The 27,140-nt window shown below is 38.3% G+C and overlaps 1 protein-coding gene and 1 long non-coding RNA gene across 12 annotated transcripts in view; one reads left to right on the forward strand and one right to left on the reverse strand.

Annotated features, from left to right (window-relative positions):
- Nucleotides 1–2,497: 2,497 nt before the first annotated feature.
- Nucleotides 2,498–27,140, reverse strand: part of TBCD (tubulin folding cofactor D) — a 254,321-nt gene continuing 229,678 nt past the window's right edge. For all 11 annotated transcript variants that reach the window (XM_075071755.1, XM_075071752.1, XM_032792732.2 and 8 more), the window contains 5 exons: nucleotides 21,070–21,159; nucleotides 19,882–19,969; nucleotides 10,883–10,992; nucleotides 7,646–7,730; nucleotides 2,498–3,051 (listed from right to left, as the gene is read on the reverse strand). In XM_075071755.1, the coding sequence (XP_074927856.1) occupies nucleotides 3,040–3,051; nucleotides 7,646–7,730; nucleotides 10,883–10,992; nucleotides 19,882–19,969; nucleotides 21,070–21,159 (385 nt within the window). In that variant the 3' untranslated portion in view covers nucleotides 2,498–3,039. The remainder of the gene's footprint in view (nucleotides 3,052–7,645; nucleotides 7,731–10,882; nucleotides 10,993–19,881; nucleotides 19,970–21,069; nucleotides 21,160–27,140) is intronic.
- Nucleotides 3,011–4,750, forward strand: LOC142047663 (uncharacterized). The gene is made up of 2 exons (XR_012656924.1): nucleotides 3,011–3,098; nucleotides 4,498–4,750. It is a non-coding gene; the product is annotated as an uncharacterized LOC142047663 (long non-coding RNA).

Genomic DNA, 27,140 nt, shown 5'->3' on the forward strand with positions numbered 1-27,140 from the left:
AAAAAAAGTCCCATGCTAAGAATGGGAGTATAAGGATGAGAGTTGATAATGAAACAGAAGTAGTATCGGGGTGTTTTTAGTCTACTTGAAAAGAAAAGGAACTGTGTCAGGTTTATACAGCCACCTGCCAAACTGGGCTGCAAAGTTATTCTTACAGTCAATTATTATCTTCAGCAAGTACAATTCAAAGAGTGATTATACTACTTGCTGTGTGTTTCCAATAAAAGTATTTTCTAGATTCTAGTAATAAAGTGCTCTCTAAAGGACTGGTTGGTTAATCATACATGATACAGCTGAAGATGTTGTCTGATTTTGTTTTAAGTGGAAATGGTCTATAGCCATGACTAACTCTAAAGTGCCAAGTCTAAACATTTTAATAATCTTTTCAGACACATCTGTATTGATGTATTACAATCCATCTTAATTTTAAATGAATGACTTCACCCTTTTGTGGGGGAGGAGGTCCTCACTTGTTACTAGTAATGAACTATTCTGTCTTGATTTGGCCCAGTGCTGTTTTTGCACCAAGCAAGGAACAAATGTTGCTATATGAGCAGTAACGGTCTAAAGGGATCTTGACATGTACACCCTTAATCAGTGGGAATTTGAGATATAGTGGCATCTTGATCCTAGCCCATACACCAGACATATAACAGCAGTTCCCAAACTTTTTGAAATGCACACCCAGAATTACAATTTTTGATCCACCACCCCCAACCCAGACAAAAAGAGATGAGTCAGGGGTTGAAGGTTGCACTCCCTCCTCAGGCTCTGCTATGCTGGGCTGAAGCCCAAGCTGCATGTCATGGCTGCTCACCCCGTGGAATGTTCCTCTGGGGATGCACCCCCCAGTTTAGAAACCTCTGTTCTATAAGCTCCACAGCCACCTTCTATAAGAAGTGGTATTTGAGGTGTGAACCATTCCTACACATGTGACAGTAGGGTCTCAAGGGTAGTGGACCACTTCTTTGCAGTGTGTATGTACTTGAGATATAGCCCTAAGTCATTCTGGTATGAATATTAACAAAAGCTAGTTTTTGGGCTTGCTCACTTGTGCAAAATTGAAAATCATGCCGCCCTAGCATTTGGATATTTCTCCTTCCCTTCTGCTTCAGGAAGAGAACAATTTAATACACTTGTCACAAATAATTCATATATTTAACTTCCCTTGTGAATCTAGAGAAAGAATTAGTATGCTTGCTATATAAACCCAGTCAAAAGAGCCTGTGCTATCTTTTTGTTTGTTGTTCTACTGTTGTATGTCACATAAGCTTAACAATCAGTTTCCACACATCCCTCTGTTAGAGCAGAACATGCTGCAAGTGCTTATAGTGGAATAAAAGTGAGTGACAGGGTAGAGGTAGGTTCTATCAACATCAAATGCAGTTAACTTATGGCTTTTTATAGCTGGCCTTTCTGTAGGGGGAAAAAAAATCAGCTGTTGTATCGTTTCTTATTAAGTGCCTCTTTATGGAGAATGACTGGTTGCAATTTTGGTTTTGCAAATGCGGAATGAATTGATTCACTCTGTACACAGGATAGTGTAGTTCATCACTTTGTGTCCTGTGCTTGCACCCAGAAAAACAATGGACTGTCTATTTTCAAGTGATGTCACACCAGTTGCAAATTGCTAATGGTAGCGTCAGTTAACAGTGGCCATTTCTTATCCACTATCAGATCATCATGTTACCAATGCTAGAGTCATGGCTTAGTGAGCCCTAGGTTATTGTTTTAATTACCTGTGCAGATACAACTATACAGTTAATTTTTTTTTAAAGTGATAGTGCTGCATGTGTACCACAGATAAACTCTCAGTATTGGTGTATACAAACCAATAGTATATTTTAGTATGTTGTAATGCTTGTTTTGTGGAATTAATTTTTGAACATTAAGCTCAAAGCAAGCAAGTTTAGCAGGTGTTAGTTTTGCATGAGAGCTGGCCAGATTCTTGGATATGCGAGCACTTTTATGTGGATGTTAAATTAATTGGAGAACTGGATCTTAACAAGCGTTTTTTAAATTGAACAAATGTTCATAAAGAACCACCTCTGATATTCAAAGTGAATAATAAATGTGGTTATTCTACCTCATAACCAGGCCATTTATAGCATCTCTGAATTTGGCTCTTCATGTTCAGAAACTGGCATAACGCACACATGAAGGGGCTGGAGTTTCCATGAAACAAAAAGGTTTACCTGTCCTAGCCTGTCAACTCTTAATGTAGCCTGCAATCACTGATCTATTTTAGAGGCAATGTGACTAGCTGATTACGGATGACTGATTTTTAAAAATGTCCAACAGTGAGGGCAGTGGCTGAAGTACTGACCTGTCACCTCTGTACTCCGCATTTGGAAAAGTGAGGTTCTGCTTGATATCTCTTCCTTATAACACAAAGTCACCACTCATTTATACTAGTCGACAGTCTCTGTTTATTTTAGGCTTTGACCTTACCCAGAACGAAGATTGTCTGCTTTTGCTTGTAGATTATAAGTCAGGGTTGAAGGCAATAAAAGAACAGTTTATTGAGAGAGGTATTACCATTAAGCATTACCACTCTGAACTGTTATATTATCATCTTAAATATTTGTCTTGACCACACGCATTAATCACAACTGTAAATGTATAATACACAAGCACAAGCTCAATGATTTTAGAGGGGAGACACTAAGTCAGGTTTACTGAGGGGAATGCAAGATATTGGCATTCAAAAGCAGCTCAGTTATGACAAAGATCATGAGGACAAACTGCCATCTTGTGGCTACAGATAACAAATTTAAGAATTGAAAACATAATGGACCTTTGTTGCCTTCTTTATATTGTGGTCGGAGATAAACAGCCTGCTTTTTCAGTGGCATCTCTCTGCGTGATGCTTTTGAACACGTGCTTTTACTCTTTACGTTAATTTTGTTAATCATATTTTGTAGCTCAGTCTCAAACTCCAGTTTATCAAGATGCTGCAGCACAGATCACTTCCTCCTTCATGACGCAAGTGCCAGAGAGCTTCAGTTTTCAAAGCAACAGAGAACACTGACTGCTTTACTATGCTGCGCTCTACATACAGGAAACAAAAAAAGAAGAACTTATGAAATTCCGTTTAGGTAGGGTACTCAGCTCCTTTTAATCCAGCTAGTAACTGAATTCATGTTATCAACCAAAGCAAACTAGGACTTTAAAAGTGAATTGTATTTTAACAGATGGTAAATATCACAACTGCTAGATTTTAAAAAAGATTTAGTTGAATCAACATTTAAAATATTATTCATCTGACACATTTTGCAAAAGGATAAATAAAGTTCAAGTGGCTTGTAAAATGAAAATATTCAAATGTTATGCCTTGCTTTATCTAATCAAGTTTATGTTGTTCTACTTTTATGAAGCAGCTCTCAGAGAAAGGTAGAATGTGCTGTGTATTTTTTCTCATACACCCTTCCCCATCCCTACTGAAAAGTGTTTGTATTACTAATGGAGGCGTTTCACACCAGTGAAATCCAGTAACACAGAGTAGGTTGCAGGTGGGATTGTCATTCTTTAATACTAGCAAAAATGAAAATAGAAGTTTTCAGGTAAACTGCAAGGCTAAGTGTTTAATTAGCATTACGAGAAAACATGCAGAGGAAATAGTAAAGCACCAAATTCTGCCCTGAAACCTTAATGACTTTGATGGGATACCCAAGGAAAGATTTGCATTACAGTCTTTGCAATAATTTTTTCACACATATGCACACACACACATATATATATATGTAGGTGCATCATATTATCTTGTTTATATCAAAGGATTTACTTTTCTTTCCAATCTTTCATCTAAGTCTGCAAATTTTAAGAATAAAACTCACCCGGCTCTCAAGACAATTTTCTTATTTATACCCTCTACATTTTGAAATGCTTAATCATAAAACTGAGGAAACAAAGAGCAGTCAACGCTGATAGTAAAACAAGATTCTTAATCTCCCACTTCATTAAAACGCCAGCTCTCACAAGTTTAGCTTTCACTTTAAACAAGAGTGATTTACCAGATGAGAATTTTAAGAATGTTTCTTTATCAAATTTACAAAATTATCTGTTCCAGTTGCTGTACAAATTGACTAACTGTATATCAGGGGAGTAAGAATCACTTCAGCAGCTGGTTTTCTTGGCCCTTTTACTATCAGTGTTTTCAGAACAAAATAAATAATCATGTAACACATTAAGTCACAAAACCAGTTATTTCCTTTCTGAACCTGGCTGCTTACAGTTCACAGTTGGATTGTATGTCTCCTTACAAACACCAGAGGCAGTTAAGTCTTACCTGATGTTCCTGCATTTTAAGAAAGAGCTTAGGTATAAATTAACAGGAAATCCTTACTTTCCACAGTTTGCTCCATTTTAACACATTTCCCCCAGTCTGGGACATAGAGAGCAATAAAGAAGAATGAATAGGGACTGAGTGACAAATGGGACAGAAGAAGGTTACCCTTTCCCAAAAGTAAGTAGTGTTAATCTATTTTAAATCCACAGCTGAGGTCATTCTCCTGAAGAAGAATGAAGGGCCAAGCATGCGAGGTATTGATGGATGACCGGGTAGCCATTTTACAGATTTTTGTTCTTGCTGCTGACTGTGGAAGCGTTGAGTAGGCTCCAACCTCTTCTGCTGATGAATGTGCTTCAGCAACAGTATTTAATCTAGCTAAGAATGGATGGTTTTAGATACTTTCAAGCACATGCATGTAACTTACAGGGAAAGAATAAAAATGATGTTTTACTAAGCTAATTGAGTCTACTAAGGAATACTTGAACTGCTCTTCTCAGATCTGCCATATGCAGTGCTTTTGTTTTTCCCAGAGTCACAACACCAGAAGGAAAAGAGTTACCCTAGAGTCATCTGTACTCAAGATTAAGACCAGCCTTGTCTTCACAGAAGATGCATTATGGGTAGTATTTGAGAATGAAGATTTTGAAAACTCTTCTAGCTCACATGGTTGCAACGAAGAAGCATATCATTATGGAAAAGGAATAAAATGCCATAAGTTTGATTGTAAGAGTCTTTGCATTGTAGGCAGATTCTAGCTAGGGAAGAGGTTTGACTGCTGGTTGGACACATATGCTATTCTATGGAACCTCAATACCATTTGGTGATGTACCTAGAAATGTAGATGAGCTAGTGTGTTGAATGCAAAGTGATTGCTGAAATGTAAAAGAAAGAGGTTGCAGGCCAAGTCTAGGCTATCCTCTAAGAAAGTGGTTCTCAACCAGGGGTATGCAGAGGTCTTCTAGGGGATAGGTACATCAGCTCATCTAGGTATTTGCCTAGTTTTACAACAGGCTAGATAAAAAGCACTAGCGAAGTCAGTGCAAACTAAAATTTCATAGAGACAATGACTTGTTTACGCTGCTCTATATTCTGTATACTGAAATGTAAGTACAATATTTATATTCCAAATGATTTATTTTATAATTAGATGGTAAAAATGAGAAAGTAAGCAATTTTTCAGTGATAGTGGGCTGTGATGATTTTGTAAACAAGTAATTTTTAAGTATGCAAGACAAATCAGATTCCTGAAAGGAGTATGGTAGTCTGGAAGGATTGAGAGCGACAGAATTTTGTCTCAAGTCTCGAAAACCTAGCTGTCTGTAATGCGATGCAGCATACAGCTCGGGTGTAGGAAATCCTACCAATTAGAAAAATGGAGGGGAGACCTCTGTGGAAGCTCAACAAGGTCTGGGTATCCCAGCATTCTTGGTGTCCCCTGATCTTCTCAATAATAGTTGAAGTGGGGAGAGGAGAGATTTGACCATCTGTGAACTAGAGACTAGTCCCAGCAATTTTTAATCTGCTTCCCTGAGGAAGAACTCCACCTTTACATTTTGGCTGGATTATTTTTGTTCAGAACCATTAACTATACTACTTAAAGTGTATGTCCCAATGCATGCTCCACTCTATTTGAGAGTCTCACTGGAATATGCAGGTAAATTTCTGCTAGATCTTCCAGAAAGACTAGAGTAGTCCTGAAATTTGTTTTCTTCATCAGGCTGTTCATACTCTTGCAGTCCAAGACTCTTCCTGATTGATGATGATGGAAGAGAGTACTGGAAGTGCCTAAGGGACAAGCTCTATTGCTTTTGGTGTGGTTTGTTTCTCAGCTGTTGAAGTTGCAGAGCCTGAAGCTCCAGATGAATATTCATCTTACACTATCATCTCTCTGAACTGGATTGGAATCTGATGCCTGCCACACAGGATTCCTAACCTTCGTTCTATCTTTTAAGGGAAGCAGGCCTATCGCAGTCACTTTGTTCAGACTGGAAGAAGAGTTCCATAAAATGCAAACTCTGAGCCCAGGGGTTTCTCCTGGAACAGGAAGAATCTCTGCTCTGTTACTTTTGCTGTGAGTAGGACTGAAATGAGATTCTGACCTCACAAGAGTAGGAAACGAATACTTTGTTCATATAATATGTTACCATCTTATCAAGCTTCTCCATGAATGGGATTACAACTAAGATACAGATAAATTTTACACTTGTCAGGGTTTAAGTCAGAGTTAGGGCCAGGACAACAGAGTCCATGCATCCTCTTTTTAGGAATGCAGCAGCTACAGCTATTTCTTTAGGTATTGGTGAGTTCTTCTTTGTTCTGAGGGCAGAGGTTTTTAATTCATCACAGCAGGACACACTGGCACTAGCAAGCATGTGCTTCCTAGTGACAGCAGGGCTGCTGAAGAGGCTGTGAAGTCTGTTCTAAGAATGGCATCTATCTTTGTGCCTGCATGGTCCTTTAGTAAGAAAACTCCCTCTGCAGGAATTACCTGTTGCATCAAGTTTAGACAGTGAAGACTGCAGCTTTAGGTGGCCTTGTAGAATTTCAGGGCCTGCCACCTGAACCATTTTCCATGCCTCCCTAACAATTTGTATGAAGAAGGAATGAAGGGGGAGGACAAGTATGTATTTAATATTTGTCCTTGGTTCTATTTAGCCTGCTTATCCTGGTGGCCAACATCTTCCTCCCCATTGTCTGACATATCTGGAGGAAAAGAACCTCTCTCATGCTTCTCTAGCTTAGGGTCACAGTGATCAAAACAGAGTTCTCCTCCTGTGGAGAATGAGCTGTACCCAAAACTGTGCTGGCTTCATGCTGCATACTTCTGCAAATCTGGCCCATCATGTGTACATTAAACTGAGTAAGGAAATTCTTTCCTAAGATTACATGTCGTCACTTCTCAGGGGTGCTTTATTTATTATTAGGTTTTAGAATATAAAACTTTCCTGTCCTAAATGCAGAATCACTTTATAGGAAGTCACATAAGTCATGGAATTTTAGTTTTGCTATTAAATTTGAAGGGGAAATTCTTACCATTCTTTTCCACAAAACACAGACACACACACTGTACACACAAGGCATCTGTGCTACATTATTTCATGCTTGCATTGTCTCAGTAAGTTGAGCTTTACACCAGAAGTCTGGAATGTTTTCAATGAATGGAATTGGAGGGTTTTATAAAAACTGTTTTAGACAATTCCATACATTCTGTACTTATGTCTTAGGCTTGTAGCACAATCCCATGGGTCTTGGATTTCTGGATGTCATTAACAAGTACAGAATATTTAGTAAAATAACTGATGCTTTTAATTTTGTTTCTTCAGGAAAATTCTATAGCAAAACTCCAAACTCTACCTTGGACACTAGTTGCGGTTTCGGCACTTTCATTAGGTCACAGAGATAGTTGCGCTTCTCTCTCACTAGTGGTAATTCAGCATCCCTACAAGGGAAGATAAGAGAATTCCTTTTAATGTTCATGCTTTCAGTCCATCTAGAAAGAAAATTTTTGGAACTGAATTTGTAATGAAAAGAAAAGCCTAATAAACAGTTTGACAATACTATTTAACTGTATTCTTAATACAGTATCCTTTCAAAGTATAGTGAAACATTTACTCTTAATAAATTCTGATTTGATTGATACAAAAAAGTATAACATTTTTACTGCACTGCATTAAACCAGAGGACTCTTAACAGTATGTCTCCTAGAAGTGTCATTGTCCCCAAATGATTAAAATAAAGGGAAACCCTTGGTACCTCTGACACAATCCTGTACATAATTTTGATTTTGTAAAGGTAGCCACGGTATATAGAGTCTCATACCCAGTGACTTAATTCTCTGGGGAGGACAAAACTGTTTCCAGTATTACAGAAAAGGGTGCACACAATCTAAATGTTGAATACCTCTGGCCTTTTTCAAAGACTTGACAACTTTGGCAAGTTGCAAACTTGCTTTGAGCCAAAACAAAAGGAACATTTGTTATATTATAAATTAAACAATTGTACCCTAAACTCACAGGAGTTCAGACAGGGAGAATATTTCAAACATGCATATCCTGGTTATTATTTTTACCAAATATTTGAGGCTGGTTCAGCTTCCTGATGTCAACACAGATTTATTTTAATTCAGAAGTATAAAGTCATTCCTGTAGTGCCCAGAGAGTTTGAAAATTTTAAGACGCTCTTAATGATTCCCTGCAAGGTGTCATAAGTCTTCTTTAATAAACATTACATTCTTCAACTGCTTTATCTACAAGTCTCCCCAGGTGAAATAAGCGCACACCAACTAATCTAGAACTCTATCTTAAATCTCAAAGTATTAGACTTATATTTGAATTTGGGGTGTACACTAAGCACTGGAACAACAGAGAATAGAACAGGCAGGCAGACAGCTGCATAATTTTAGTGAGTACAGGGCAGGGTTCTGATGGCTGACTAATTTAAGACCTGGCCTGTAACAACCATATTTTCTGTAATGATTTTGATTTAAATATTACTCTTTTAGTTTGATTACTTCAGTGACAAATTAATAAAGGGGGAACCTACAATACAAACAACACTGTTCTCAAACCAGTTGCTTGTCTCGGCGTTATTTCTGTATATGACGTAGCAATAGCCACTGGTCCCTCCCTTCTTCACAATTTATGGAGATGAAAGAGGGATTTCATGCCAAAGCAGCTAAACAATCTTTAACCTTCTGAGTGAATACTGAAAGATATTAACACAAGAGGAGCAATTTCAAAAGTTTGTGGAAACAAATTATTTTAACTATAGAGTTCAAGTGGTAATTTAACCAAAGACATAAGACTGAAAAGAAATAGATTCTGCAAATCTGAGGAAAGCTCATATAGTTGTTCTAATTCTGCACTGAAAGATTAAGAAAAGTAGTAGCAGCCAATCATTATACTTAACAGCTTTTAAATGCTGACACATCATTTACTTTAAAATCGATCACCAGTCAGGAATTTCAGAGGAGAATGAGATTAAACTGTGGCATAAAATAATTCCCCAGAGTTTCAGATCCAGCACCCTTTAGCTTGCCAAAAACAAGCTGTGCAAACTGAAAATCTACTTAAGTTCATGCAGAACAATTATCCAAAATCAGTGACTAACGCCACTGTGTTTTTACATGGCTTCAGAGAAACTGTGAAAGAGTGCCCTAAGTATACTTATTCCTTGAAGACATCAGAATTCACTACAATGGGAGAGTTTGGAAATGTTTAAGCCATGAACACATCTATTGTAATGCAATGATGAGAACATTACTTGTTGCATTCACAGAAATAAGGAAAAGGGCATCAAATGGTACTCAGATTAGTTCATTTGCTTTATCTTTTAAGAAGTGACACCTTTAAAACACCTATCCTGCACCCTCTGTGGATCTAGAACTATATAGTCAGAGCCTCTCTCTCTCCTAATGATTACTATTTCAGGCTCATTATAATACAACACTAAATAAAGCTGTAAAAATATGAACATTTAAGCATAAATACAATCAGCAGTTCTTATAGCATTCAGTTTTCTGTCATATGTTTCTATTTGTTATTTTATTGCAGTGGTTCTCAAACTTTTGTACTGGTGATTCCTGTCACATAGGAAGCCTGAGACCGACCCCCCTTAAATATATAAAAAAGTGCTTTTAATTTATAACACCATTATAAATGCTGGAGGCAAAGCAGGGTTTGGGGTGGAGACTGACAGCTTGTGATCCCCTCCCCCCCATAATACCCTCGTGACTCCCTGAGTGGTCCCGACCCCCAGTTTGAGAACACCTTTTTTATTGTGTGTAAGAACACTGCTAGAAGTCCCTTTTTTCACCACTAGGTGAATTTCAAGTGAAAGACTTTACTACCTTTGGGTCAGTGATAACCCACTGCACCTGGCATGGACAAGACAATGTTGCCATTACAGCAGAGCATTTGATACAAGAGTTCCTCTAACAGAGTAACAGAAATGACTCATAATCCTGGCAAGGAGTTGTGGTACATTCAGCTATATTAATTCACGAGTGCATGCAAGGCCTTCTTTCCAGAAGAGATTTAATGACAAAGACAACAGAAGGTCGTTTAAATTATATTATTAATGCAGTTACTTAATTGATACTACAATATGAAAGTTCCACTGGGGACTGTTAGACTATTTCAAAATATTTGTTTGAAGGAGGTTTCAACATTTCTGAAACCTATATTTCAGGGGTTGGCAACCTCTGGCATGCGGCTCGCCAGGGTGAGCACCCTGGTGTGCCAGGCCAGTTTGTCTCCCCAAACATTTTCTTTTTTGTATCAAAAAGAACTTCCAGGATTTCCTCCCCTTCTTCTTTATTAGAAATTATGGGCATTTTAGTAAATACCATTGAACCAGTAAAACTAAAACTCATAACACCTTTATTTACCACCAATATGTAATATACAATAGACAACTTTCAAGGCAGGAAGGTCCCTTTCAGCAACACCCTTTCTGGCCTAAAAAACTTGTATAAAGCGATAAGTGGATCTTGTTACAGATTCCACTTTTCCTCATGAATATTTTATAGATAGGAGAATTATTAAAATTGGCTTTATTATTAAACATTTCTCTGACAATGAATTCACTCACCAGTCGGTGTCACTAAGTACTGTCATGACCTCATCCAGAATATCGGGATCGACAATATCACTGTAGGTTATCAACATTTCATACACTTGACTGGCTGTTGTTTTCCTTATCTAGAGAGAAGGCAGAGAGATAAATTTTAGTTGCTGAAAACAGTGAAATTATCCAGACTGCTACGTGAGAGCTACATGTTAGTTACAGTTGTTATTAACAGTACTTTCAGAATACTTCAGTGGAGAAAGTTGTATAAATGTTCAGAATGCAGAGCTGGGAGTGATATTCCCAAGTCTGCCAGTGATATGCTGTGGAACCTGGGGAAAGTGACTTCACCTCCCTGCTGTAATTTGCACATCTATAAAATTGATATTCTAGCATTTCTTCTGTATCTCAAAGAAGTGTTGTGAGTGTAATGCTTATTAAATGTGTCATTTATTCAGAGATGGCTATTTGGTGATTTATGTTCTACTTTAATACTTTGAGCTCCTCAAATGGAAGATGCTAAAAAATTGCAATGTACTTTACAAATAGCACCCTCACAACAAATCTATGAGGCAGAGAGGTACAGCCCTGATTTTACAGACTGGAATGCCAAGGTAGAGAGAGATGAGTCAGACAGATTTTTTTTTTTTTTTGGCAGAACTAGCAATATAATTTGGATTTTCGTATGAAAATGTCTCCTTAATATCCCCTGTAGTTCCCCAAAATGTGGCTTAAAATTCTGAGTATTATATTCTATAGATGCATACTCACTTACTCATTGTAGAATATATCATGTTCTTCTCTAGCATGTTCATGCAATGTTTTAGGTCACTACTGTACAGACAGATATACTTACTTTTAAGGCACCCAAAAAAAAGGGTTCATATCATTATTTGCCTTCTATTCTGTGCTGGTATATACTAAGTTGTGGACAAATTAGCCAAATACACAGCCAACAGTTTAGAAGACAATACATCTTTAGATAATCTAACTGTTCAGAACCATAAATACTTTATTTTCTACTACAGAAGACAGGGAACCTCCCAGGATGTTTAGAAGTAATTATTGTAATAGGTGATACTTCCCAATCTGCTCCATCCAGTATCTATTCAACACACACTGCCTTGCTTCATCAATGAAATCCAAGCATTGATCAAGGCACCTGGAGATCCCTATAACAGCTAGTCCTTATCTCCTGGTATGTGTAAGGTCCAAATGACTCCCTTTATGCCAGCATGGTTCCTTATCCATCTACTCTGGCACCTCTCAGGGCAGAGAACAAAAACGGAAGGATGCAATTTGAAAGAACTTTGAATTTCTTCACTTTTGACTTGCGTAACAACCTCAGTGTTTAAGCAGAGGGATTTCTGCACCTACTTGCTTATTTAAATATTGACTAACTAGATGCCACAAAATACTGTCTCGTGGGAATATGGAAGTGTTATTGCAATACGCTACTCTGGTGTACATGTAAATACCTGTTTAAAACATTTTAAAATCATATATTATTTACACAACAGATTATAATGACTCCTTTACAACTGTTATATCACCATATTCTGTGTACTGTCAATATAGATTTTGGAAGGTACATTAAGCATACATAGTAATATTACTTATGAAAACTATTTCCTGTGCAAACACAGTAGGAAGCTTTGTATGTTAAATGATTCAGATGACTGTATTTCTGAGAATAGCAACAGTAATTACATTTCTTTTTCAAAATCTAAGCCACTTTGGAGTTATGAGACACAAGATTACACTTGAATATTATTAACCTCATCAATTTAAAACAGTCTAAACTGATTTTTTTTTTTTTTTTTAAGATCACCCTGGGTTTAAGATTTTGTAGCTAAATTTCAGCCTACATTCAATTTTTACTGCTAAGTATTGTTTGGTGGTGTGTTTTTTTTAAACACCCTTTATTTATGTTTCAAAAGGAGTTTGAAAATATATCGATAGCACCCCAATTCAGAAAATTACCTAAAGCAGGTACTTAACTGTAAGTACATGAGTAGTTCCACTCAATGCCAATGGGACTATTCACATGCTTAAAATTTGGCATGCGCCATACTGAATGGGGACCTAAATCTACAGAGAGAGAAAGAGGTAACTGATAATAGGCAAGATGAATATACCTGGGTAGTTACTGATCATAGTGATAATATGTTAATATGGTATTTAAAAATACGGGATTATAATGAACGTACTGACATACAAGCTGTGTGAGCAAGTTTCAAAAGTTCTCAGTGCTGGTCTAACTCTGCTCCCATTGAAGTCAATGAGAATTTGACCATCATCTTCAATGGCAGCAGACTTAGGCCAAAGGTGGGTGCTTTTGAAATCCCCATCTTATGCTTTATTTAACAGTTCTCACTGGAGTTGGTTTAGATTCTTAGATTTAGTATGGACTGTCTGGATTTTAAAGTTACACCAAAGATCCTTGGATGAGTGGCTTTATTGTATAGTTGCAGATCTGCAATTTTTAAAAAAGGCATTGTTTTTGAAATGTTGCCATATGAGATTACTTTCAGGAGGTGAATTAAAATTATGTCGATTTATTTAGTTTTATTACAAATGTCATGACAGATGTAACAATTAACCTGATTAGAAAGCTTGCAGCCCAATCATTTCCTTTCTGGGAGTGACTTCTCCCCTCTTGGAAATATTGGGGTTGCACCTCTCTTAGTTTTCTTTGATCAGGATGTTGGTGCCTTTTTCTGAGGACAGTGCTCCCCTTTGGGTCTTAACCCACAGGGGGGTTTCTGAGCAAGTTATTTGTCCAATGTGGAGGAAATATAGGGGAACCTTCCTGAGTGGGGGTTGGAGAGGGCCCCAGACTCCTTGCCAAGTGACTATTTCCCACTTGAGCATTTGTGAAGAGACAAGATAGTGGTGGGGGAAATATTCAGACTTACCCCCACCAAGGATAACAATGATTTTTTTTGATAAAATGTTTTTTGAGGGAAAACCCTATCCAAAGATAGTTTTAATTAAGATACATTATTGCTCAAAGATATTGCGTCATGGAATATGGATTATAAATTCTAATTCTATAATATGAGACAATATATTCATGTAATGTTTAAGTAGAGTTTTGTAAATGAGTTCCAATAGTTCATGGATTAGGGACCCAATCTTATGGGGTTCAGGGGCTTCTGGATAGATTATTTAGGTTAATTTTTCTATCTACCCAGTGCTCAGTCTAGCAGATACCATCAGAGATGCTTAGTTTTGCAGTTCTCAAACTGTGGATTTATGTCTCCAGAGATAACATGCTTGTTAACAGCAAAAATGTTTTTAAAGAAATAATATATAGAGGTGAGAAATAACAGACCTCAACCCTATTGTCCCTCTGCAAATTTGTGTACACAGAGTCAATCCCTTACCTCTCTCTAAAAGTGCAGTTTCAAAAAGTTCAATGAATAGAAGATTGTTGGGGGCGAAATAGATCTGGACAAGGAGAAGAAGTCTGGAGATAAATATGAGAAGGGAGGAACAGGCAGTAGAAACAAAACTGGAACTGTTTGAGCAGCATATTCCAGAAGTCTTTCTGAGTGTAGCCTTCATTGATCTGAGACCTACCATACCATTCTCTCGCTAAAAGGGAAAACCTATAATGGCAGCAGGCCGTAAAAGAGACCCAGTTTGGGAATAAGAACCATTCAAGAAATATATATTTGCTGATAATGTTTTAAAGAAAGTCCCACCAGTGAACTGGTGGAAGTCACTTAAGCACTTGGATTCAGAGACTGTTGAAGAGATAATCTCACTTTTAACAGCAGTAGCTTCTTCTGCCAGTGTAGAAAGAATATTTTCTTCCTTTGGACTAATTCATTCCAAATTAGGAAATCATTTGGGACCTGAAAAAGCAGGAACTTTTGTTTTTCTTTTCCTGATTATGAACAAACAGGAAAATAAAAGTGAAGACTATAGAGTTAGCTGCAGAGGCCAATATTTTAAGTTTCTCATGTTGACCTGGCTGACATAGTCGATTTAAATGAAATATTTAAAAAAAAATTAACTATTTTAGTTAAAAATAATTTTAATGAAAACAAACCTGATTTAAAAAAAAATGACTGTTTAAATTCAAAAATTCATATGCTTGTTTTGTTAAAATATTATGTTTGCTGTTGAAGAAAAAAATCCAGAATACAGAACACGTTGTTGTTTTAGTTAAATAAAACAAGTCTGTCTGGTGACATTCTTTTCTTAAAACAGCATTGCAAGAAAATCCTCCAAATATTAATGATTAACCTGTTGAACTGAGATAGTTCACCTCCCAATGACTTCATAAATATCTGCTTCAATTACTAAACAATGATTCATTTTCTGATACTGCTTTAAAACTAATCCGAAAAGTTTTCAAAATAAATCACTTTTAAAATGTATAGTGTGTACCTTCTAAAAATGAAACCTACATCTATCTCTGAGTTGTGAAGAATATGTATTAAGGTTGTAACAACCAACAAGAATGCACTTTTACGTAGAAATCATGATTAAATTGGAGTCTTCTTGACTAGTGATTTAAATCAAATCCACCCTGGAAGATAGCCCTACCTGCTCTTGCAGAGAGGCCCCAAGGGAGCCTCAAGCTGTGTGGGGGGATGCAAAGGCCCCAACAACCCAGCAGACACAATCCCTTTCCCCTAGCTGAGCAACTGTCCCACAGGCTGGGCACAGTCATGGCCAAGTTCTCTTTTTGGGGCTTCTGGAAGGACTGCTCATCTTCTGTATGCTCATCCTTGCTGGGTGAGGAAGGACCACATAGAGGAAGGCAGCAGGGTGTGCAGTTCTGGTCTGGGAAATCTCACATTTTTGCCTCCAGAAAAAGGGCGTACGGGGCAGACAGCTCATTCTTGCACCAAATTGGCTTTAGCAACTGGGGCGAGAGGAGGGGGAAGGACAGGAAGATGAGCTGGGCCCCACTCTGTGAAGCTGATCAAAGAAAGAATCTGGAGAGGGACTGTCTATAGCATGGTAAAGATCGGAAGCCTTCATGAAGATATATGGAAAGGGTGGTGCAACACACATATCCCAGACAGAGGGTGGGGTCCAGATCCAGATCTAAATGCTAGATTGAGATAGAGACTTCGGATTCTCCAACACATTTTGAAAATTATCTTTACAGAATTAAATAATTATATAGAATTGTAAAGGATGTCTGTTAGGAGTTTATAGGATTTAATGAAAAAAGCACTGGAAAATTACTGAAGAGTAATTAATTCGTAGCTCAGGAATTCAAAAGTCCATTTTTAGAATATTCACTTTCTAGCCACTTAGCATTCCTTCTCTGACTCTGTAGTGTGTGCTGTGTTTGTTTTTTTGAGGGAGATTGAGCTCTATATTAGATGTAAAAAAGCTGAAATCTTTCCAGAAGACCTGGTTAACAGCTTTCCCAGTGGCCTAATCAATAAAACCAGTATGGCCCTTGTGTTCCACAAAACTACATTCACCTTGGAATGTTTATGGAGATTTTGCATTCTCTCTCTCTCTGTGTATATATATTACACACATATATATAAAATGCCAGCTATTATGTAAACTAAAGCTATATTCTGCTGTAAAATAATAAATTGCAAAGCTGTTTCTAAGGTGGGGCATGTAGGGTAGAGCAAAGGAAGTGATCACCACAGTAGCTGAAATGACTGCAAGAAAGCATACCAAAAACAACCTGAAAACCAATGAGATCTTGAAATGTTTTGACAACATATAGATTAGCTCTGTTTAACCAATAAAAATGAACATTTTCTCTTCTAATTTTGCTTACTTTTGAACTAAGGTTAAAATTAGACTATACTCTGCACAGTAAATACTTTACTTACTGGTTTAAGACTATATTGTGGTGGGTAAAAGTGGAGCAAAAACTAGAGAGTTTGTTTCAATTTCATATTTTATCGCTCTTATTTCATAAGGATATGTTTTTACAGATGGGCACAGCTACTTTTTTTTAAATTGCCTATTATTTCTTCTTTGCCTTCCTTGGGTTATTATTAGACCTTCTTTGAAACCTGAATTCTTGCTACTCTAACTTTTCCCTTCTCGATTTGGCCAAAAAGACTAGCTTGCTTTTATACTCCCATGTGGACACCATCATCATTGCTTGATAGTGTTCTGGGAAAAACATTCTTAACTGCTTCAACAATCCACCATACAATACCAAGGATTTTATTTTAAATGAAAAGTAACCCCAACCACCCAAGCCAACATATTGTGTGACTCACCAAAAATAAGATAGTTAAATCATGAGCCCAATCCTATGAGACTAACACATTTTTGGCTTCAATGGACTAAGAATCTCTTAAGAACCTGTAATTCCCTAGTTTAATTTGAGTAATTATCAGTATTGTGAATAATAAATATAAGGTTACTTACCTGTATATTTACTGGAGTTCTTAGTGATGTTTTGTCCCTATAGGTCCTCCACATGAGGATATGAGCATGCCCATGCACTTTTGATCAGAATTTTTTGTCCACAGTGCTCATAGGTCTGTGTCTGTGCCCTGTGCCTCTTGTGCTCCAGTATGAGGTCATATAGGCGATGGGCAGACACACCACCACTACAGTTCCTTCTCAATCTCAAAGTCTAGTAGGATTCCAAAGCAGAGGAGGAGGGAAGGTAGTTGAGTACCACAGAGACAAAAAATCTCCAAGAATCATAGTTATTGTACCAACTGAATAACCTCTCCTCCTCCGAGTTATTGTCCCTATGGGTGCTAGTAAGGAGATTCCCGAGCAGTGCCTCAGTTACAGAGGAGAGGGCTGAGGAGCAGGTATGATACAGACTGAATAACAGCTTTGCTAAAGGATGCATCCTCTCTGGAAGCACATGCTGTAGAATAGTGTTGGGAAAATGTGTGTACAAACACCCATCTGGAGGCCTTATACAAATGTCCACGCAGGGTATGTTTTTAGCTAGGGCTATATTAGTGGATTAAGCCTGGTGGAATGGGCAGTTATCTGGAGGAGGGGGTATGTACCCTGAATCCTCATAATGTGCCAAAATGCAACCTAAAATCCATTTTGATTATTTTTGGGTGGAGGAGACTGGCTGTCCCCTTCATTCTCTCAGTGACAGTAACCAAGAGTTGGGGAGAAACCTGGAAGGGTTTGGTCCTATCTAGGTAGAAGGCAAGAGCATTTATCACATCCAGAGTATGAAGACTGGCTTCCTTTTTCAAAGAGTGAGACTTGGGATAAATCACCGGTACCTGAATGCCCTGACTGATATAGAAACACAGTGAGACTTTAAGTAGAAAACAAGAATGAGGGTATAATGTCACCTTATTGTGGTAGTCACTGTATGTACTGGATCAGCCATAAGCACTTGGAAGGTCTCCTACCCTCCTGGCCAAGATGACAGCTATGAGGTTTTGAAGGACAGATGAACAAACAAACAGGTCCTCATGGGCTTAAGTGGGGGGTTTCCTAAGAGAAGGCATTAAGAATTAAATTAAGGTTCTAACATGGTGGATGTAGGCTCTTTTACAGGAGGAATCAGGTTAGACAGACCATTAAGGAATCTTGTGGTTGCAGGATGTGTGAAAACCTGAGAAGCCTTTAACTCGGGGGTGAAAAGCTGTCACAGTGGCTGGGTGAACCTTAACAGAACTCAGTGACAAACCCAGAGTACTCAGATTCAGCTGGTAATTGAATATGTTCAGCATAAGACACTTGAAGGAGATATGGATTACTGGACACACCAGACTTGGAAACACTTACATTTCTATAGGTAAGTTTTCCTTGTGGTAGGCTTTCTACTACTTGTCAGTACTGTCTGGACATCAAGAGAACAATCTTGTTTTATATCCAAGAGCCATTGAGAGGATTCACACCTTGAAATGCAGTGATGAGAGGTTGGAGTGGATTATGGAACTCAATTCCTGAGTCAGAAGGTCTGCTGTCAGAAGAAGGAAAAGACATGGACACAGAGGTAGGCATATCAGGTCTGGGAACCATACCTACACATGGGGCATGACAGCACTATGAAAATGATCACTGCTCTCTCATATCAGCTTGTTCAGAACTTTGAGGAGTAGCGGCATTTGAGGATAAGGAAACAGCAGAAAGAGAGGCTGAGGGAAAGAGGATGTCTCCCAACAAGTTGTGACTGTTCTCTCCCATTGAGTAGAAGCAATGGCACTTCATGCTGGACAGCATCACAAAGATCTATCGCCAGAGAACATAAGATGAGTCAAATCTCCTGAAAAATGGAGTCATTCAACTTTCACTTGGGGTCCTGATGGAATTCAGCAAGTCCAGCAGGTAAACCACTTAGATGTCTATTTGATGGGATATGCCACAATTCCATATGTTTATTGACTCTGTACATAAGGATTGGGATCTTGCTCCTCCTTGGCAATTTATAGTACGCCCAGACTACTCGCCGGATCAGTGGGTAGCGATCGATCTATCGGATCTCGATCCCCAAACGCGCTCCCATCTACTCCGGAACTCCACCAGGGCGAGAGGCGGAAGCAAAGTCGATGGAGGAGCAGAGTCGAAATAAGGTACGTCGACTTCAGCTATGCTATTCCCATAGCACAAGGCGGCATAGGGTGCTGGTGCAGATCCAAAGCACTGCTAACAAAAAGCACACAGAGAGACACACACTCCCTCACACAGAGCAACAGTAGGGCCAGTAACTCAAGGAAGAATTTATTATGGTGGCACCCAAGTGGAGAGTGGAACCTTACTGTGCTGTACAAACAGAACAGCAGCAATTTCTAGATCATAAATGCTTTGGGGTAAAGACTCAGACAAAGGGGAAAGGATATGGATACAACATACAAGCAAATCAATAAGGTAAAGAACTGGAAGACACTAAGATTTCGGATGAGTAACATCCAGAGAAAAACCTACTCAAAAATATATGGTTTTTAAATATCTTTGAAAAAATGCGTACATGTCAAATGTACTTTCAATCCCTTTTCACTTGAAGTAGTATTTAACAACATTATTTCTTGGTAAAAAGATTATATTCTTTTCCCCAAAAGCCTTATGGCATCACCTCCAATACTTACCACAGGAAATGGATGGCAAAGAAGAAGAAACAGCTGAAATAAAACTTTCTTTCTCATGTCACCTTGAAACTGAATCATGCCACAAAACCTAGAAAAATAGCAATGTATAGAGCTTGAGTGGTTTCCTTTCACTAGTCAGTCACAAAGGTACATTTTATTGTTGAGGTTAATAATAAAGATGTATAAATATGTATAAATAAAATAAAAGTTTTGCTTCCCTCAAAAAGTATCACTTTATTTTCCAACCACCGTGGGAAAGCAAACTGAGGGGAAGTATAGTAAAAATCATTAAGGGTTAGTAAACAATGTCTGGGGTGCCACACAGCTATGCCAAGTACAAATATGGTTTTAAAACTACTGACAGGCACCACCAAAGAATGTGTGTGAAAATCACAACAAAGTGAAACAAGCTCTCACACAGGTAAATAAGGACACAGTGTAAGCTAATGCATGATTTGCTTAGGAGTAAAGGATAGTTTGGATATATGGCTTATTGCTCATTTTAAGCTTTCTAGAACACTTTCAAATACTGGAGTAGAAAAAGTGAACTAGTGGTAGACTAAGAGCATTAACACATTGAGTCAAGAATATCCTTAACTGTATCCTCTGCTTTCAATAGAATTACAACTGACAGTGTCATACCAACTTCTGCCAAAGAACATCAATCCAAACTAACATCACTGTTTCCAGCCCCATGATCTCACCCACCATCTACAACACTTCTGAAGCACCTCAGTCCTGACTTACAACTTCTCCCTGCTACTCCAGCTGTGGTTCTCTCTAGAGCAGAAACATCCAAATTGGTTTTGTGTTCTGGCTCACAGATAGGATCTAGAGTAATTTATTTAATTATGTTTGTTATCTAGCCAGCATTTGAATCAAGCTCTCCAGAAGTAAAAAGCTAATGATTTACCCCACCCCTTAGGGCACCAGCAGCTTAATCATTTGGGTTGGGGACACCTGGAATCAAATCTTTACTGATTCTTTGTGTGTGATTTTCTTAAAACACACTTATAAAGATCATGGGAACTTTCAGTTCCATTCATTCACATGTGTTTTTTTCAGATGTATTTCATGCCAAATAGACAAAGGAGAACAATTCTCCAATCACCTCACCTCTCTAAGTTCAGAAGTTGAATCTCCATTCTCTGAATTAAAAAAGGAAGAAAGATTTTTATACAAACTCACACTGCAATGCTGGAGCGAAGTTTCTGTATGTCTTTGGATTTCTTGATTTCTTCTTTGCAAAGAGTAAGTAACTTCAAAGAAAATGGATGGCTGAAATTTTTAAAAGTTTATTTTAGTTATTAATTTTAAAAAGCAAACAGAACTCTTTTAGGTTGACATTCTGTTAAAATCTATTTCTAAATGAATATAGTTGTCATGGAGGGCACCAGATTAATAGTATTATTCATAGAACAAATACAGAACAGACAGCGGTATAGGAAGCTTCCCCTACAATGCTCTGCCAATCTGATTCACCCCTTTCTCGAAGGATCTCCTGTCTAATGGTGGGAATTTACTTCAGCCTCAATGCTTACTCAGTCACTGACCTCTATATTGACAAGGGAGAAATAAATGCTAATTGTTTTGTGCTGCAGTTACCTGTCCACTGGGGGAGTGAACTATAACCAAATTCATTCCACATATGCCACTAAACAATTAGATGCCATGTCTTGTTACTATTACCAACCTGTGTTGGATCAGAAGTGGCAAAGGAAGAGAGAAAACATTCTATATCCACATAAAAATCTATTTATGTTATGCATTGCTATGTTATCTAGCCCTTAATCATCCCCTGCTGTTTTAAAATTAATTGAAAACTTTTTTTGCATCAAGTGATGATCAATGCACTTTAAACTATTGTACTGTCATGATCTCTTAGTGATTCCTGGGACAGCACTTCTCCAAAGCTTTACTGCTAAATGCAGTACAGTTTGACGCCATCTTGAAATATATTTAGCAAGTGTGTTTTTTCCACACACCGTATGGGAAATGTGGTTCTCACAGTTCTTTCCCAGATGCTTACACAAACAGTGTTTAATATTCTGTTTGTTCATATTTCATGGGCTCTTAGAATATATCCTTAGATTTGCAGCATAACTTGTTTAATCTTCTCCTCAATACTCTTAGCATCTGATAAAAAAACAAACAGCAGAGTAATTTGCTATGTCATAAATGTACCATGAAACCATTTCATATTTGTTTAGTAACAAACAACACTGGTAAAGAAATACTTTTATTTTATTCCTAGATTGTGCATTTAGGAAACCTCCACTGTACTACATATGAAAAGCATAAAGCAAAATCCAGACGTTTATCTCCGCTATGTTGATTTAAACTATGGATCTAAAAATAAGATTAAGGTGTACAATATAATTTATCTATTTTGCCACAATACAAAGGTGATAGGAATGATAAGTTATGATTTCCATACAATAGGCATCAGTGTGCTTTACATTATTTTAAAAGGTAATTTCAGAAAAAATTATGTTGAAGTAGCTAAGATCTCTAACTCGGAGGCGTGCAGTGGTAAGTTCTTTGCCACCAGCACAGCCATAAGTCACATCAGCTCTGCTCCAACCCTGCAAAGAGAGTGAGTTGGTGAGAAGTGTGCATGTGAGAGACATTTGAGAGGGGTGATGTACATGCATACATGAATTTGAGAGTTCATGTGTATCAATGTCCAAGGGTGTATGTTTAGGCAGGTAGGTAGGTAGGGGTGTGTGTGTATTAATCCCCTGCTACATGTGTATGGCTTATGCATGGGGTAAACTGTGTGTGGAGTTAAATAACAGCTGGGTATCTTTTCCTGGGCTGGCAAATTACACAAGGCTATTTTCCAGACTGGCTGAAAGTTACAGGAGTTTAATTACAGTATCTGCAGTGCGTGCCTGCCTTTCAGCACAGGATAACAGCAATATGGTGAATTAGGTGAGATTTTAAACTGATTCAACAATATAGACATTGCTGAAAAGCACAGCAACAAAGAGGCCAATTGGAACAGAGCATCTGGAAAAAATTTAGTACATGTGCAGCATTTGGTGTTTAAAACACACCCACTTTCCTTTCTGTCATCTGCCAATTTCACATTTGTAATAACTAAACCTAACCTATGTGTGATCTCAGATGACTCAAATAGCTTGGCCTCTTTAAAGGAAATTGAGAAAATTCCTTCTTCTGTGTGGGCATGGTTCCAGCAGAAACAGAATCAGTATCTGGGGAAAAGAGATCAGTTTGAAGTCTTTACATTATGTAAATTGGGCACACGTGTTCCTGCAAAAAGAATTTTTGTTTTAAGGTGAGCTGCATTTCAATTAGATCAGTCATGACATTACTTGGGGTGGTCTTGAAATCAGAGGAGAGCCATGCTGTGCCCTTTTCAGCTTAGGCTCTGTTAGGGAATGGAATTACCACTACTTAAAGAATCGCCTCTAGCATTACAATCTAAGAGCCACATCACTAATGACACATGCCATCTTATGACACTTTATAAAACCTTCTGCAAACTGTTATATCGATGGTTTTAGAAATGAGGGGCCCTAATAGCTGAACATATACAGTAATTCCTTGCTTAATGTTGTAATTATGTTTCTGAAAAATGCGACTTTAAGCAAAACGATATTAAGTGAATGCAATTTCCCCATAAGAATTAATGTAAATAGGGGGAGAGTTAGGTTCCAGAGAATTTTTTTCACCAGACAAAATAATATATACACATATGCGCAAACACACCCACACACACAAACACACACAGTATATGTTTTAAACAAACAGACAATTTAATATTGTGCACAGCGATGATGACTGTGAAGCTTGATTGAGATGGTGAAGTCAGAGGGTGGGATATTTCCCAGTGAATGCCTTACTGGCTAAATAATTAACTAGTACTCGGCTGAGCCTCAAGGGTTAACATGTTAATGTAGCCTCACACTCTACAAGGCAGCACAAATGGGGGGAGGGGAAACAGCATGGCAGACAGAGAGAGAGAGAGAGAGATGCACACTGCCCCTTTAAGTACACTGACCCCAATCTAAGTACACTGCCTTTTAAGTAGATCAGCAAGTTGAGACAGCCGCTGCTGCCAGCAAGCTCCCTCCATCCTGAGCCCTGTCATGTGTCCCTCTGCTCTATGGAGATAGGATAAGTGGGGGGCAGTAGTGGGGGAAACCCTGACATTAGCACCCCTTTCCCCCCCCTTGCACAGCAAGCAGGAGGCTTCCAGAAGCAGCTCCAAGGCAGAGGGCAGGAGCAGCACACAGCAGTGTGGGGAGGAATGGCTGAACTGCCCAGCAATTGATAGCCTGCTTGGCGGGTGCTGCACAGGGAACTTAGAGGAGCGGGGAGCTGATGGAGGGAGGCTGCTGGTCCACCCTGGTTCCAAGCCCCCACCAGCTAGCTCCAATGGGCTGCTTCTTCTCCAAGCAGCGAACAAAGCAGGCGGCTGCCAAACATTCTAAGGGAGCATTGCATGACTAAGTGAGAAGTTACTGTACAGATACTACTTATGTGATGTTGCCAGGTGCACACTATACCAATAGAATGATGATTTAGAGACTATTCTGTTCAAAGTTAGTAGGTACTGTATGCTAGAATACATCTAAGTATTTTTAACTCCAGGAATTAGATACTCCTTCAATGGAACTACTCCTGAGGGCAAGAGATTCACAATCTGGGCCTGTTGTAGTACAGCCCAGTCCTGCAAGATGCCAAATACCCCATCTCCCACTAAGCATCTTGCAGGACCAGCCTTCAGCAAGCATTCTGAAAACCTTGCCACACAGGGCCTAGACTATAATGGACTTTAAAACCACTGTTCAAATCTGCTAGCCTTGGCCTCTGCCACCATTCCTGACCAACTAACAGTCCAGGAAGAATTACATTATTCTTTAAAATGAAGAGAAATGGTGAAGAGGCCATATGAGTGAATATGAATTCCATACAAATTCACAATTTTTATTAGGTTAAAATTCAGAGTTTTAAGGAACAGTGTGTGCCTGCACAGAGGAACCATTACACTTCAATGGAAAAGTACTGCAGCTGTTAGAGGGGGGGGAAAGGAGACTAGATGGTGAATGAGAAATGGCAAACAGACTTTTCATCTCAATAGCACAGATTCAAACCTGGCCAAGGGCAACAGCGAATGAAAGTTGTTACTGCCAGCAGTTTGCTCACCTAGGGAAAGAGTTGGGTTATACCATTTCCTATTAAGCAGGTGTCCAAGGAGGTAATTGGCCTCCTTGCTGGCAACCTCAGCAGAGGTGCAAAGGACTGAATGGATTATGAAGATTCAGCTCCGCTCTCAACCTTATAGGTTACCAATCTAGTCAGGGTTGAAGCATAGTGACAGGACATTTCTGGGGAAACTGCCAAGTGATGCATTTGTCCAGTTTATACTAAAGAATCCTAGCATTGTCAGCCCAGCACATTTCATGAGCATTAAAAGTCAGTTAGAGCTATAAGAATGCTTTCCACTGTCTTTTCCAAACCCAGCTTTAGGGGGGCAGCTTGTGAACAGGCAAGAACATGCATTCCAAGCTGTGTTCCTGTGATGCAAGAATGACATCCAGTGGCAATTCAGGCTAATGCAAAGTATTTATGTCCCAAGGGGTATCAAACCATTAATCCAATAGCTATAACTTAACTATAGAATTCAGCAACAGTTTGGATATTATTTACCTGCTCTGGACAACTAATATTTTTTGCAACTACTGTTGGGGAAAAAAAAGGAAGTCTAGTATACTGTATACAAACCTCTTTTTTACTGTAACAGAATAGAAATTTGCATTTGCAAATACTCTTAATAATGAATTTAACAATAGTCAGCTGAAGGCTAAGCAGTCATTGGCATCATAACCATAGGTGTTGGAGCATTCTAAATCCAAGGGGATCTTGCCAAGACATAGTTGCCCAGATTAAGAAAAAAAACCAACAAATAATTTTACAGGCTGATGTTCCAGGCTTTTGAGCAAGAGTTGCATATTCTATAGATCAGATGTAATGTATTGTATAACAGGACATTTTTCATGTTTAAAAAAAAAAAAATTCAACCAGCACTATAATTCTTAGCTGATTTTTTGTGGAAGACACATATTGACATTAAAAATGAGACAAAGCATTCACTCTGTCTCCCCACCACCTAAGCCCCAGCATTTTTTATATAAATTCTAGCTCTGAAATTGTATGCTACATGTTATATAGGACAGCGTGTCTGCAATTCATTCCGACTCATTCTGCATTGTATTTTTGCATCCTTTCTGGCACGTTGCTTTGGCATACAAGTGGTTCTGCTCAAGCAATCCGCTTCAGCAGTCACACACACCCACATTCTTTCACACAAAAAGCAGTGACTTCCTACACTGCAGTGCAGCAGGCATCGGTGAGCCAGGGCAGTATTTAACTATCTTTTAACTATCCCAGGAAGATTTTCCCAAAACAAACTATTATTACTGCAAACATAGATAGGGGAGCACTCTGGAACTCTTTCGAGCTAGCTTAGGGTCTTCTATAGCACCCTTTAAGCTCTTCCCAGATAAATTAGATCTGTACTGCAAGATTTCTAAGTGAACTTCTTGGAGTCTTAATCCTCTAAATAAGGGAGAGAGAGGAATTCATCAGATTAATAGATGGTTTTATTTTGGCTGAGGGTGGGGATGGTTTAACTTTTAATATTCCAATTTCTACCATTTAGAAATATGTTACCAGTTTAAGAAATGTACCCTATACATATAATTGGAAATATTCGAATAATTATTTAAAACTTTCAGACCAGTAGAAATTTTTAAAGTGCATCCACTGTGAGCGATTTTAACATTAAAATAAAGAACAACTTTTTAAAATAGATGCCAAATCCAGTATAAAATTGCATATAGCGCATTGAGTGCTGTACAGCTCTGCCAGGTATCTGCAGATGTCCTGACATACTGTTTGTCAGACTTCAAATGCAATGCTTATTCACATTTATTCAATCCCAAGAATATTCAGTCCTTCCAGAATATTTAACTTGACTGGAAACTTTGGGCCTTGCCCTGCAACTCACAGAAGAATGTATTGTTAAAAATGATAGGCCAGCAGAGGCATTTTGCCTCAGCATGTCACACTGGGAAACACTGCCAGTGAAATGTACACAGCATGATGAACAATATATATTTATTCCCAATGAATATGTACAGCTAGTTATGGCTATACAACAATTCTCAGCAATTGTATGACTCTGTCACTGCCACACCTTCTCCAGATGAAAATATGCAGATTGAATC

This window comes from Chelonoidis abingdonii, chromosome 13, assembly GCF_003597395.2.
Source record: "Chelonoidis abingdonii isolate Lonesome George chromosome 13, CheloAbing_2.0, whole genome shotgun sequence".
NCBI classification, from domain to species: domain Eukaryota; kingdom Metazoa; phylum Chordata; order Testudines; family Testudinidae; genus Chelonoidis; species Chelonoidis abingdonii.